Source organism: Varanus komodoensis, unplaced genomic scaffold (assembly GCF_004798865.1).
Source record: "Varanus komodoensis strain SLA01 unplaced genomic scaffold, ASM479886v1 scaffold12, whole genome shotgun sequence".
In the NCBI taxonomy this organism is placed as follows: domain Eukaryota; kingdom Metazoa; phylum Chordata; class Lepidosauria; order Squamata; family Varanidae; genus Varanus; species Varanus komodoensis.
In genome coordinates, this window is record NW_025335349.1 from 13556732 (window position 1) to 13569980 (window position 13249).

At 39.2% G+C, this 13249-nt stretch overlaps 1 protein-coding gene across 1 annotated transcript in view; it reads left to right on the plus strand.

The window, feature by feature from the left end:
* Positions 1 to 13249, plus strand: part of VPS13B (vacuolar protein sorting 13 homolog B) — a gene marked incomplete at its 5' end in the record, with an annotated part of 380746 nt that overhangs the window by 131521 nt on the left and 235976 nt on the right. Inside the window, 2 exons of the mRNA XM_044421459.1 lie at positions 1771 to 1991; positions 8837 to 9043. Of these exons, the coding sequence (XP_044277394.1) occupies positions 1771 to 1991; positions 8837 to 9043 (428 nt within the window). The remainder of the gene's footprint in view (positions 1 to 1770; positions 1992 to 8836; positions 9044 to 13249) is intronic.

Genomic DNA, 13249 nt, shown 5'->3' on the forward strand with positions numbered 1-13249 from the left:
CCATCCCATGTGATGTACAGAAAGAATGTAAGGAGTTAAAGTAGAACAGTACATTGATATGTCTGTAGATGCAATGATAGCAATCAGTAACAGATTCTAGCTTTCTTTTGCACTTGGTTCTGCAGGCTGGTTAAAGCATTATAAACATATTTTTCTTTGTAGTTACCCATATGGGAAAGTAAAAATATTGGCTTGGATTCAGACCTTGTCTTCCATGGATGGAAAGACTCCTTTCGTCTGCAGAAGGTGTTTGTTCCAGAAAAACATATTGGATGATTTTTACTAAAGCCCTCTTCCCTTTGCATTCCCTTATAACCCCCCCAAAACTGTTCTGGGATGCTGTCTGGAATAGTGTAAGTGCTTCAAGGAGGTGGTGGTGGGAAATTGATAAAAATCACCTTCCTCTTGGTTGGAGCATCCTAAGTGGAACCCTGAATCCAAGTTGCTCTTTCTTTAACAGAATTCTCCCTCTTTCCTTCCCTCCCTCTGCTATTTCCATTGCTGATAGGAAAAATGTATGAAATATTTATAGGAAAGCAAAATATAATCTTTGCATATTGAACAATATTTCCTGTAATTAGAAGATGCAGGAAAATGCCAAGATGCCTTTGCTGAGAGCTGAACAGTGTCAATGACTGCAACACATTCCCTGTTGACTAAGAGAGCAATTGTATGTTCCATGAGAAAATGTCCCAGGGGCCATAGGATTGTTCATAAAATATTTTGCTAAAGTCAGGGAGAGGAAGAGACTAGAGAGATCAGAATATGACTTATCCTGAGCCTCTTCCAGCTTCCTTCCTCTCTGAAGCAACTAAAAATTCTATCTAGTAAAATCTGGAGGGAAGGAAGACAGGAAAGTGAAGATTGCTTCATTTCTCCTCCTGCCCTGCACTGGATGACTGAATGCCTCTGAATTCAAGTGTTTCTGATCACCAAGGGAACATATGATAGGATTGCACCCCAGGGGAAAAGATAATTTAATTTCCAATCTGTCGTTGCTTGGCTGTTATCTCTTTCTCTAAGAAAGAAAGCATGTTTGACTTTTGTTATCACCTCTTTCAATAGTTAAGAAGTGTAGTTTGGCAAAGTTGGTATTAAGAACTTTTCAAAAATTGGTGACCTTGAAATACATGATCTATTATATAGAATGGCCATATGCATTCCTCATATTCTTGGTGAACATAATTATTATCCCACAAAAAGCTGCTGAGTTGTGTCTGAAAGCAGCTGTGTCTCTATTACTTTTTTACGTATTTCTTTATATGTAATTGCAGTGGCTTCATTTTTAATTTAATGATGTGGTCTTTCAAACAACTTTTAGATAGTTTATCCATGTCTGAATCCTAGTCTATTTAAAAATGGTTTAAAATCAAGGACATGAACCAGCTAAAACCAAATTATTTAAAGCTCCATTTAAGTGTAGATCCTTAAAATGTAAAAGTGGCAATTTTTGCAGGTTAATGCCTAATTGCTGTAACAAGCAGAATAACACAGTTTCATTACATGGACAAATGTGAACAAATCAAGTACTGTATGTGAGACAACCATTGAAATACATGGAAAATGTTGGGGCTTTGTTAATTTTATATTTGATACAGTTTTCAATGGCTTCTAATTATATACCGTTCCACCGTGTGTCTTGGACTTGATTCTTATTAGGCTATATATAGGAGTAATCAACTGGTAAGGTTTTTAGTGTATGAATCAAACATTTGAAGCTGTTTCTTTTTGTGTTTAGCATTTTGTTTTGCTGTTCTCTTAATTCACCAGGTGATGCATTCCCTTGGACAATAAATCTGAATCATTTCAGTGTATATACACTGCTTGGACAGCAAATGACTCTCAATATAATAGAACCTATGGGTTGCACTTCTACTCTGGCAGTCACTTCACAAATGCTGCTTGCTGCGGGGCCTGAACCAAAACACTCGTTTGTTGTATGTCTTCACGTTGATCTTGAGTCACTTGAAGTAAAATGCTCAAATCCTCAGGTTGGTGCATTTATTTAATTGGAGTAAAATAAAAATATTTGATAAAAGGATTATTATTCAGGGTTTTGTTAGAAAAAAAACTTTTAAAACCTCCCCCCCCTTGCCTCCACCCCTCAGTCCTTTAAAAATGGGGCCATCAAGATCAGGATACCTAGATTAAGATGTACTTTGAAGCTCTTTCAAGTTTTGTAATTTAAATTTATCCCAAATTGTTATAGCTACAGCACATAAATGTATCTTTTGGCTGATGGAATAAAATCACTTGCAGATGTACTGTCAAATGCTGGGGCCCTGCTTTGCTGTCAGTGTGGATACTTCTGTTGCAATGGTGCAATATAGTTTCGGTACACATTAGCACATACCTGCTCTCATTCAGAATGAAATGCTTTCAAGCAAATTAATGATGCCTTCTGTCAAAGTAAGAGGTGATTATTTTATTTAAGTATTTTAACTCCTCCTTTCCATCCATGCAGACCCTCAAACTAGCTAACCATAAATCAAACTTAAAAGCAGATGGTGAAGTATTTAGCATTTTTATAAATAAACCATCAGTCAGTAAATCTCAGAATCAGAAGCACAAAATCCCCAAAACTTTGTAGAAGGGTAAAGCAGATGGTCAGATATCACTCAGGCCAAAAGCAAATGAAAACATCTGAGTGGGGTGATGTAAATTGGTGTCCTGCAACAGCAGGGGGATGGACCCAAAGGCCTTCTTGGCCCCTTCCAGCACTACTATTCTATGAAAAGACAGAGTTTGTAGGTGCCGAGTTGGGGTTGGCTGTGGGGGGGTGGGGTTGATTCAGCCACTGACAAATTTATGTTTTTAAATATTTTTAAGAAGCCCATAGAAATGTGAATGCCTCAGGAGAAAAGATCACACAGCAAAATGCAAAATCAGAAAAAATGAAAAGCAACACCATTTTTCCAAGTCATTTTTAGGGATTTTTGGAGAATTTGGAAGAAAATATTTTCCCCAAGACTTCACATCTTTAGAACAGGATGGCTGTTAAAAACAAAGCAGCTGTGAAAATCAATCTGCAATATCTGAATTGCACACCCTGTCAATATTTCCGAGAAAAATGCTAATAATACCCACATTATGGCACCTAACACACAAACAAGGTGTTCTTCCATGTGTGAGGATAAATTCTCAAATGTCTACCAATTTTCATGCACCTAGTATTATGCCCTCCCTGGAGGACTTTACTTCAGAGGACAAGCTGAATGCCTTTAGGCATAAACCATTTCAGGGGACTTAGACATGACCAAGAAGGTCTTGAGCCCTTGACAGAGAAGACTTGAAATCATTCTCAAAAGGTACCAGTCCTGAGCTACCCATCCAGCCTCAGTGAATGCCAGTTCCTGAAGGTACATACTAGGACCATGGGCAAGCAAAGTCTGCTTGAGAGAAGGCCCTCATGAGTAGGACTTTTGTCAGAGGGCCAGTAATGATATGTGACTGAATCCTAGTTCTGGAAGATATATGAGCTTTATAGCTGCTGCAGTGGTACCTTACCTCAGTGTCTAGTGCCTCCAGTTGTTTCTCAGACCTCACTGTGTGATTGCATCTTCATGATACTGATCCCTGATTACTCCACTTCTTGGGCTATGCTTTTATCTTACCACTTATTTATGCCTGGGCCTTGGCTACTTCTCAGACCCTTCTCTTGGAATTTCCTGTCTAGCCTGGTAATACTGTGTCTTTTACCATTCCTTCTTTATTGACTTGCCCTTGGATTTTCCCCTCAGTTGCAATCATCTGTGTGACATCACATGATCTTCCAGAAGGACACCTGACCAGCAGTAATACCTGTTCTGTTCTGCATGAGAACTCTGCTCAGATTTTTAAATAACACACAAATCTCCTCAGCCTAACAGATTTGTCATTTATACAATCATCTGTAGAATGTGTAGTTCATTACAAAAAAGGAACATAGTCCTTGGCAACAATCCAAAAAACATCTTTATGTATGTCCATAGACTTTGGTATGTGATGTGAATTTTTGCTTTAAAATGCACAGTTATCCTTGACCATCTTCAATTGCTGTTGCTCATTATATTGCTTCATGATTACTTGCCATTATGCCAAGTCTGATAATTGGTCGTTCTGTCTCATTATTCTTGATGCTGACTGACAGGAACTTCCTGTCTGGAGATGCCAGTGACTGAACCTGGGACTTTCTGCAGGCAAAACATGTGATCTACCACTTTGCTCTTCTTTCTCCACTGTCAGTATATGGCCAACAATTCATTGTACTGAGCCTACTGTAGGTGATAATCCCTGTTCCACAACAAACAACTATGTCCTAAAACCACCCAGAAACCTTCAGCTGTGGGGAAGTATGGAAATGAAAGTAGTAGTAGTAGTAGTAGTAGTAGTAATACTTCCATCAGATGAAGGAAGGTGGAAGCCAGGTACCCATCCAACTGTCCATTTCACAGTTCAAAAGACTGTTCCATGGAAAAATGTATCTGGATATTTATTGAAGATACACCTAAACATATCCTGCAAGAGATACCCATTACAGGACTAGTGAAACTGTATCTTGCGTATCCTGTGTAGAGTCAGGATAGTAATTTTAAAAGATAATAAATTGAGCAAATATTTGTCTTGGAAAACATAGAAAATCATTCCATCTTTTCTCATCATTTCTTGTTATTTTTTAAAAATAACTTACAATTTTAAACCATAATAAATCATGAGGGACAATGCACTGTACTGGATACAGTATTGGACTGGGACTGGCCAGTTGTGTTTACTCTCAGCCTAACCTACTTCACAGGCTTGTTGGGAGAATAAATGAAAGAAAGCCATGTAAGCCACTTTGGGTTACTTAAATAGGGGGAAAGTGGGTTATAAACGTAATAGATAAATAATAAGACACTCCCATGATATTTTAATATTGAAATTTTAAAAGCTGTGACAGAGGAGTTAGGAGACTTCCCACTTTTTTAACCTGTTGGACATCAGTGAGCCCCCCTTGCAGATAATGTGTCTAGTGAGTGTTGGCGACTTTAATATAAGCCAGTTCAGTTCCAGGGCAGTTCCTGTTGGTGGGGCTAGGCACAAAAGATAAAAGACAACTTACAGAGACCTGACTGCCTTTGCTACAAGTGTGCCAAGTCTGAGAACTATCTGATTTTTGTGGTAGTAGCAATAGCCATTCTGAATTCTTCCAAGGAGAGGAGTATGTTGAGTACAAGGGTCAAGCAACCTGCTCGCAACTTAGTATACTCCAGCTCCATGTTTAACTGATATTTCACTGCCTTTGCTGTCACAGGCTAGCTGCAGGTACTAGCTAGTAGTTGGGGCTCAGTTAACAGAATGTATGTCCTGTGCCAGGGGAGGGCAAAAAGATCTTTTGCAGGGTCTTGAGACTTCAGCTACCAGAAGCCCCTGCCAACATGGCCAATGGTCAAGAATTCTGTGAACTGAAGTCAAAATACTTGGAGATTTTATTCTGCCCCCTACCACCTATCACATTATGCTATTGGCCAAGATCTTCCACATGGCTACCTCATCTCTTCCCTATTAAGACATTTGAATAGAATATATATATTTAAAAAGTAACACATTTACCAGCATCGTTAGCCTTGCTTTAAATTATGCTGTACTTCTAAATTTGAAGATAAGTTACCAAACCTACCACAACATTTAAGAAGTATTGCCAATGTTTGGAATAAAAGAGACCTCACACCAATACTGATTCTTTTAAAGTTATTAGATGTGTATATGGAAATGATCAAACAGTTCGCTTTAGAGACTTTGCCATCAGCATGCTAAATAGAAACCACTACCATTTTTATAATCAAATGCAGTCAGTGAAATATAGTCAGATACATTTCAGAAGAAAGAGTTCGGTCTCCAACTATTCACCTATGGTAATGTACCTTACGTTTCTTTCTTTTCTCCTGCTGAAAACACCTGTTTCTGTATCTTGTGTGTCAACACACAATTGGATGCCATTACTTCTCATTTTGACAATTCCTAAGTAGGTAGAATTGAACATTTTTGTATACCTTGGCTAAGTCATCAATTCAAATGGAGATTGTAGCCAAGAAATTCAAAGAAGACTGAAGTTTGGAAAGTCAGCAATATAGTAACTGGAAAAGATAATCAAATCTAGGAATGCTTCACAGGAGACCAAGACCAAACCATTCACACCATCATTCCCAATCACAGTGTATGGGTATGAAGAAAGCTGATAGGAAGAAAATTGATGTGTTCAAAACATGGTGCTGAAGGAGAGCTTTGTGAATACCCTGGGCCGACAGAAATTTGAAGAAGTGGATGCTCAACTCAAGCCAAAGTTTTCCCTAGAAGCAAAAATGACAAAACTCAGCCTGTCATACTTTGGACACCTCATGAGAAGGCATGACTCCTTTAAGAAGACAATCATGTTAGGGAAAGTTAACCACTGAAGAAGAAACAGAAAATTAATAAAAGATGGATTGAGTCCATTCAATTTATTAAGGGCCGTGAGGTTTAATGTTCATAGAATCATAGAGTTGGAGATTGTAGACTATCTAGTTCAACCCTCTACTCAGTGCAGGGAATTCAGAACTAGAGAAAAGCTATGGATGACTGTCCAGTCTCTTGTTTGAGGACTTCTAGTGAGGAAGAGGAAGGAACAGTATAATTGCTTCAATTGTTCTACTGCTCTTAAGTTTCTCCTAATGTTGAGGTATGAGTATATTATCTCTGTAACTCAATCTCATCAGGTTTAATGCAGAAGAAAGGAGGTTTTTGCCCTTTTATAGGGCAACCCTTCAAATACTAGAAAAATGCTATTATATCCCCCTTCAGCCTTCTTTTCTCTAGGCTATACTCAGTTCCTTCTGTTTTTTATCATGGGACTTGTTCTTCCCTTGTCCATAACTGTACACAAATGTATATAGCATTCTATTTAAGGGCCACCAAATTCAGAATGAAGGAGAACCATTATCTCCTATGATTCTATGAATGATGCTTAGATTTTCGTTGGCTTTTTTTCCTTTTTTTTGCAGTCACATCACTCTGCTGACTTAAGTTTAGTATGTGGTCAACTGCAAACCCATAATTGTTTTGACATGCTGTCATTGTTTTTATTACTGTCCTGTATATCTGAACAGGATTTTTAAAAGACTTTGCTAGTCAGCTTTTTTATGTATGAGCTTTTATTTATATGTATTGTGAGTTGCCTTGAATGCCCCACGATGTCAAGAAAGATAGAACTGTTTTCATAATAGCATACATAAAAATCTGGAATGTTGGGTTATATACTCTCTCCTAATATGTTGCCTCCCTGAAGTAACCACAGATTTGAATCCTAGTTTAAGACACTCTGGCTTGCACTAACGGTAGTGCTGCTGAATGTTCTCCAGGGAAAACACTTGACTACAAGGAGGGAATAGGTTTTTGCGCATAGGTGCCTATTTGTTAACAGAGTGCCATTGCATTATATCTGCACTGGATTGCACTGACTCAGTGGCATCATTATTAATATAACACAGTGAAATTGTTAATAAGTACCTTATCTGTGGCCTAATTATACCTGAAACATGAATCCTTGGAATTTTAATAAATCCCTTTTTACAAGGCGCTCCATGAAGGAGCACTATTTGATCAGATTATCAAAGTGTAGTAGACACAAGTGAGAATTTTCAGCTTCAACAATAATTTATGTATGCTGTGCAGCCACCCATATATGCCACAACCGATATCCCTTTTATGGAAATTTGCACTGATTGGTTGATTCTTTAAATACCAAAAAGATATTAAAACATGAAAAGCTTGGAACTCTATTTCTTAACAAAAAGCTGTGTGTCAAAATATATGGGAACTGTTAATTATTTTAACTATTTATTGATTTAAGTACTTACATTTTCTTGATAACATGAGATCTCTCAGTAGTTTATATATAAGAAATAAACTATAAAGATCATATGAAACAATTTAAATAATAAATTCATTGAATATTAGCTTCAAATATTAAACTTAAATACTAATTGATACACAGTTTATGAACTTAAAATATTTTTCTGACATTTCTTATATAAGGCAGCTGAAAAAAAATCTATGAAAAATTATGTTCTTCTATCCACAAAATCAAGTCCTGTTTTCTATCAAATAAAGACTGACAACAGTGTTCTTGGCATCTGTTCTGCCCACATTAGAAACTAGTGTCATTCGTTAGATATGTCCTACGGCTGAAGCTTCTCTATAAAATATGATTTTTTCTTTGCCTTTCTTTTCCATAATGTGAAGCTGGGGATGGCATCCAGCTGTGGATCTGCTTGTTTATTGTGTTTGTAGTTTCCTTTGGCTTTTTAAATACAGTATATGAAATCTGTTGTCATACACATTCCATGATTAATGCTTATTTATGAAGCATTGTGTAAATATCTTAGAACTGAGTCAAACAATGTGCAAATTATACAGAAGGTTTTCTGAATACTATAATGACACTTCTCAGGAGACTGGTCAGTAGGATGTCAGTAATGTTTTCTACATACAGTGAAAAAATGTACCTATCATGGAAAATGAATTCTTATGCATTTTAAAAATTATATTGTTTGTTTGTTTTAGAATTTGGGATTTTGTGAGTCTGCTAATGAGGCATTAATGAAATAGTCCAGAAATAAATATTTATTTGTTAAAGATATAACTTAAATTATACAAGATTAGATTTTATTGACTTATTTACTGTACTTTGATCATTCTTTGTGCTGAAATAATTTCCATGAGCATCAAAATACTGTTCTTAATAGGGTCATGTCAGGATAGTATTTTTACTTGTTGAGATCTCAAATTCTTAAAGGAGTACACTAAAATGCAATCCTTTTCTGACTTTTTCCCAACTAAGGTGCAATTGCTGTATGAACTAACAGATACAGTGAACAAAGTCTGGAATAAGATTCAAAGGAAAGGAATTTTGCATCAGTCTCTGGCCTATGCAGAATCTGTTTCAGGACCTCCACCTCCTAGCTCCCCTGTTAAAAGTAGCATTGGAACAGCTCCACCAGATACCAGCACGTGTAGTCCATCTGCTGACATGGGGACAACTACAGAGGTAATTAAAAGTTAAGTTGTGATGTAATACTGATCTGCTGGTTAGAAGCTGGCCAAGTAACCAAATACAAATCAAAAAGATTTTTAAAAATTGAGTAATGCACAACTTGCTGTGCCATGGTTTAAAAGCATTAGTCCAAATATATTTAATGAATTATGTTTGAAAATACACATTGCCAGAACACAAAGAACCAATACAGTATTTAAATGTAAAACTTAAGCTGCATTCAGCCAAAATGATACATCATAGCCCCAGTGAGTCTTGTTCTCCTATATTTCACCTACTGTGGCATGGCTGTGAGGAGAAGGTTGTAATTTTTCCTCATCTTTGATTAATGACAATTTAGCTTTATATCCAAACTCTAAACAGTGGTTAACCCTAATTATAGTTTCTTGAAACAAGCCAGCTTCATAGCTGAAGATTTAAAGTTAGTTTGTTTCGGTGTAGCAAATTGTGGTTTGAGTACCGTTCTTTGAGTAGAAAGATAGTATATAAATGAAGTTTGTCCATGTTTCCTTTTGTGATATCTTGTGTCATGATTTACCATGCAGTAATATGGGCTCTGGTGTAAAGCAATGGTAGGGGTGCTGGTAAACTTTGATTCTGTCTGCTTGAAGAAGCTCCAATGGTATCTGACTTCAACCACATATGTGTTCACATACTTGGTTCCAGTGGTAAAAGTTGCAGCACTTCCATAGCTCTGAAATGTTAAGGTGCAGGGAATGGCAACAGTTTAAAGTTGCAGTTCCAAATCTGAAGTCTGAAATTATTAAAGAAAAGTATGCTCATGAAAATCAAATAAATTCAGTGATCATGGTAACAACCAGAGAGGAGGAATCTTGGATTTAATTTTAGATGGAATTACACAGGAGCTAAATGTAAATGTTATTGAACCAACCAAAAACACTGACCGCAGTGCTATCAGATTTACTATACATTTTAGTAAAAAAATTGCCAAAGGAGTCCCTACATTTGACTTCAAAAGAGGAAGTTTCTCTAAAATGAGGGAAGTTAAAAGGGAGAATCAGGAGGCAAAAGTCCACAACAATATCTTAGCACAAATTCCAAGAGGTAACCAACATGGTTAGAGAAAAGGTATCAGTGAAAAGAAAGCTTCCTTCACAAAATGAACATCTTGTCCAAATGAGGAAAACAAAGGGGAGTATAAGTTTGCATAAGGGAGATGCAATAAGAGAGGCAAAAAGGCACTATGAGATATATATCATTAACAACATCAAGTCTAACAATAATTATTTAAATATATCAGAAGCAAGAAAGCAGATAGACAATTTAACCATTGGATGATTACAGAGTGAGTGTGTTCACACACAACACTAAGCCATGCTGTGCAGAACTGTGCAGTGCAGTATCTTCTCTCTCCATGCATGGCTTCCATACTTCTCCATCTTTCCACCTAAAGGCAGCTAATATCCTAGCAGCTGAAAATCAATCCCAGGGTGCACTAGGGATCACCTGCTTCTCCCTTATCGACTCACACAGTCCCCTGGCCACAGCCAGCTTTCTTTTGTGTTTTTTGTTTTCTGCTGCTCAAAACAAAACAAAAACATCAGCTTACTCACAAGAGTAGGACTGTTACTCTAGAGGAGCACTACAGCAACACTTCCCACTGCTGCCCTGTTCTATACTGATACAAAAGCACACCCCCTACACTTGTCCCCCCTCCCTTGCTGCAAATGTGTCCACATTTCTCCATGTGCAGGATTCATACATGCTACCAGGTGCTGCCTCCACACTGCAACCTGGCACACACAGGGCATCACTGTGGGCATCCATGCCAGGGACTGAAGCACCATGTCCTACTAGAAAGAGCTTCCCATGGGAACACCTGTGGGCATCTGACTGAGAATATTTTTCTGTCTGGCCACAAGGAATGTGTTTCTCTTGCAGCTGTTGTGGGTGGCAGGTGGAGGGGTGTGTGGACAGCAAGAATAATTGACAGTGCTTAGCAATGTCAGGGACAAGATAGAAGTGAAGGGGAGGGCAGAAGGCAGAGCAAGAGACAGAAAGAGTGATTGCCCTGATGTTGATGTCTACACACAGCCTGTGTGTTCCTCTTGTCCTTCTCAAGAGGAAACCATTGGCTTCCAGAGTAGCACAAGCACACATTTTCCAAGTGCAGCTCCAGTAAAGTTCAGTGACCAGACTGAAGTGCCAAGTATGGCTATTTCCATGGTCAATGCTGCTGCTGGAGTCAGCATGGTGTGATGGCCCACTGCCAACAAGATCCTGTTGCCACATCTGGGCATCTGGAAACCATCCACTGGCAAGGCAGGAAGGGAGGATGAAGAAGCCAGTCACAGCACTGCTGCCAGCAATGCAACAGTTCTTCCTCGTGGTCTCTTTACATCCTCACACATGGACTCTGTGCCTGCTTGGAACCTGTTGTCAGTAAAGTTCTTCAGCTAAGTGTTAATTTGAGTAGGAGCCCTTCCCCTTGCTGTTCTCTGCATCATGGGAGAGGCTCCCACCCATTCCTTCAGTCCCTTTGCAGCTGCTTTCAGGCTTAGAAGGGGAAGTATTTCTGTCCTCAACTTAAGTATTTTGTCAGCATTTATTACCATTTTTTCTCTACCGCTTTCTACTACTTGGCTCCCTACTCAGCCACCATCTTTCCATGAACTTCATTTTCACTCCTCACTTGTAAAAAGACCCCTTTTCCTACCTGCTTTCTGTCTGATCTTTTGCATCCACCAGTCTTCCCATGAGAGTGCTCAGACCAAATAGACTGTTCCAGCCCCTATTTACCATCTACACTAGGGACTCGGTCAGTCCCAAGAGCTCTTGGACCGAAAAGACAGTTCATTCCTGAGAAGGAGCCCCTGTCTATCATCAACACTAAGGACCCACTTGGTCTCAGAAGAGCAGCCAGATCCATGAGACCATTAGTTACTGAGACAGAGCTCACATTGACCATTGACACTGAGGGCCACTTGGTACTAAAAGACTTCTCTAGAACAAATATCCTGTCAATCATTGACACAGGGCCACTGAATCCCAATAGACTGTTCATTACCGAAGAGAACCCCAGTGCACCATCTAAGACAGAACTATCACATTTTAGCCACACCATGTGCTCTCTCTTACAGACTGGGACACTCTATTAACCATGAGAAATCCATTCCCCCTGCCAGTCCATCCTCTTCATACAGGCCTGCCTCAACTCATTCTCAGAGAAAGTTCTTCTCCCAATATCTAGAGTATCTGCACTAATCAAGATGGCCACCAAACTCCACACTAGAGTGACTATTATGGCCCACAGAGTAAAAAAGCTGCTTGGGCTCATAACCAGTGGCAATGGTCCTCTTTACAAAGCTCTGAATGCACACCTTACAAAAGTGGTGTGTCCATGCTCTCTGCACATTGTACAACCTGCACAAGGCACACCTTGATGTCCTTTCCTCCACCAGGAACAGCTGCCACAAGTGGACCAGTTATCACAATTTCACCACAGGCATCAGTTTCTCACTCCAGATTCATCTGTCTTAGTCACTACAGATGCATTGCTGTTGGGATGGAGAGCAACTGTGGTGACCTGAGAAGCCAGGGGATGTGGAATTGACAAAAGTCTAGGAGATACATTGTGCAGGTAGACACTCAGCTGCATGAGCCTTGATGTGTATGGGTGGCAGCTGAGCACCAGACTGCATCTTTGTGTTTTGATCAACTTCTGCAGCTCTGCCACAGGAAATTCCTCCATCTTCCTCACAGCTCAGGTCTGCTATCATGAGACTGGGGCAAACTTTTCTACCCCAACATCAACCCTCTAATTCTCATGGTATGGCATGTTACACCATAAACTTTCACAGTTGATACTTCACCCCAAAATGTCAGAACCACCCTCAATGTCTCCCTGAAACCATGTGACACTCTTGACCAACAGGATGCCATGATCGAGCACATCCTCCAGTCTCTGCATATGCTCTCCCATAATGAGACTAAAGCTCCCCTTTATCTGTTAGACACAAACACCATATCCCCAGCCTACAAGCTGACTGGGCTATAACTCTTAGCCCATCCAAGACATAAGGGTCAGTGAGTTCCACCGTCTTCTTCATGGGAATTCCTTTCCCTTTACATAGAAGCTACATGGTCCACACCTTCAATGTTCATCAAGGTCTACAGGCTAAACATCCAGACAAGGGGCACACTTCCCCTTTGGCAGAGCAGTCCTCCCTGTGACCCTCC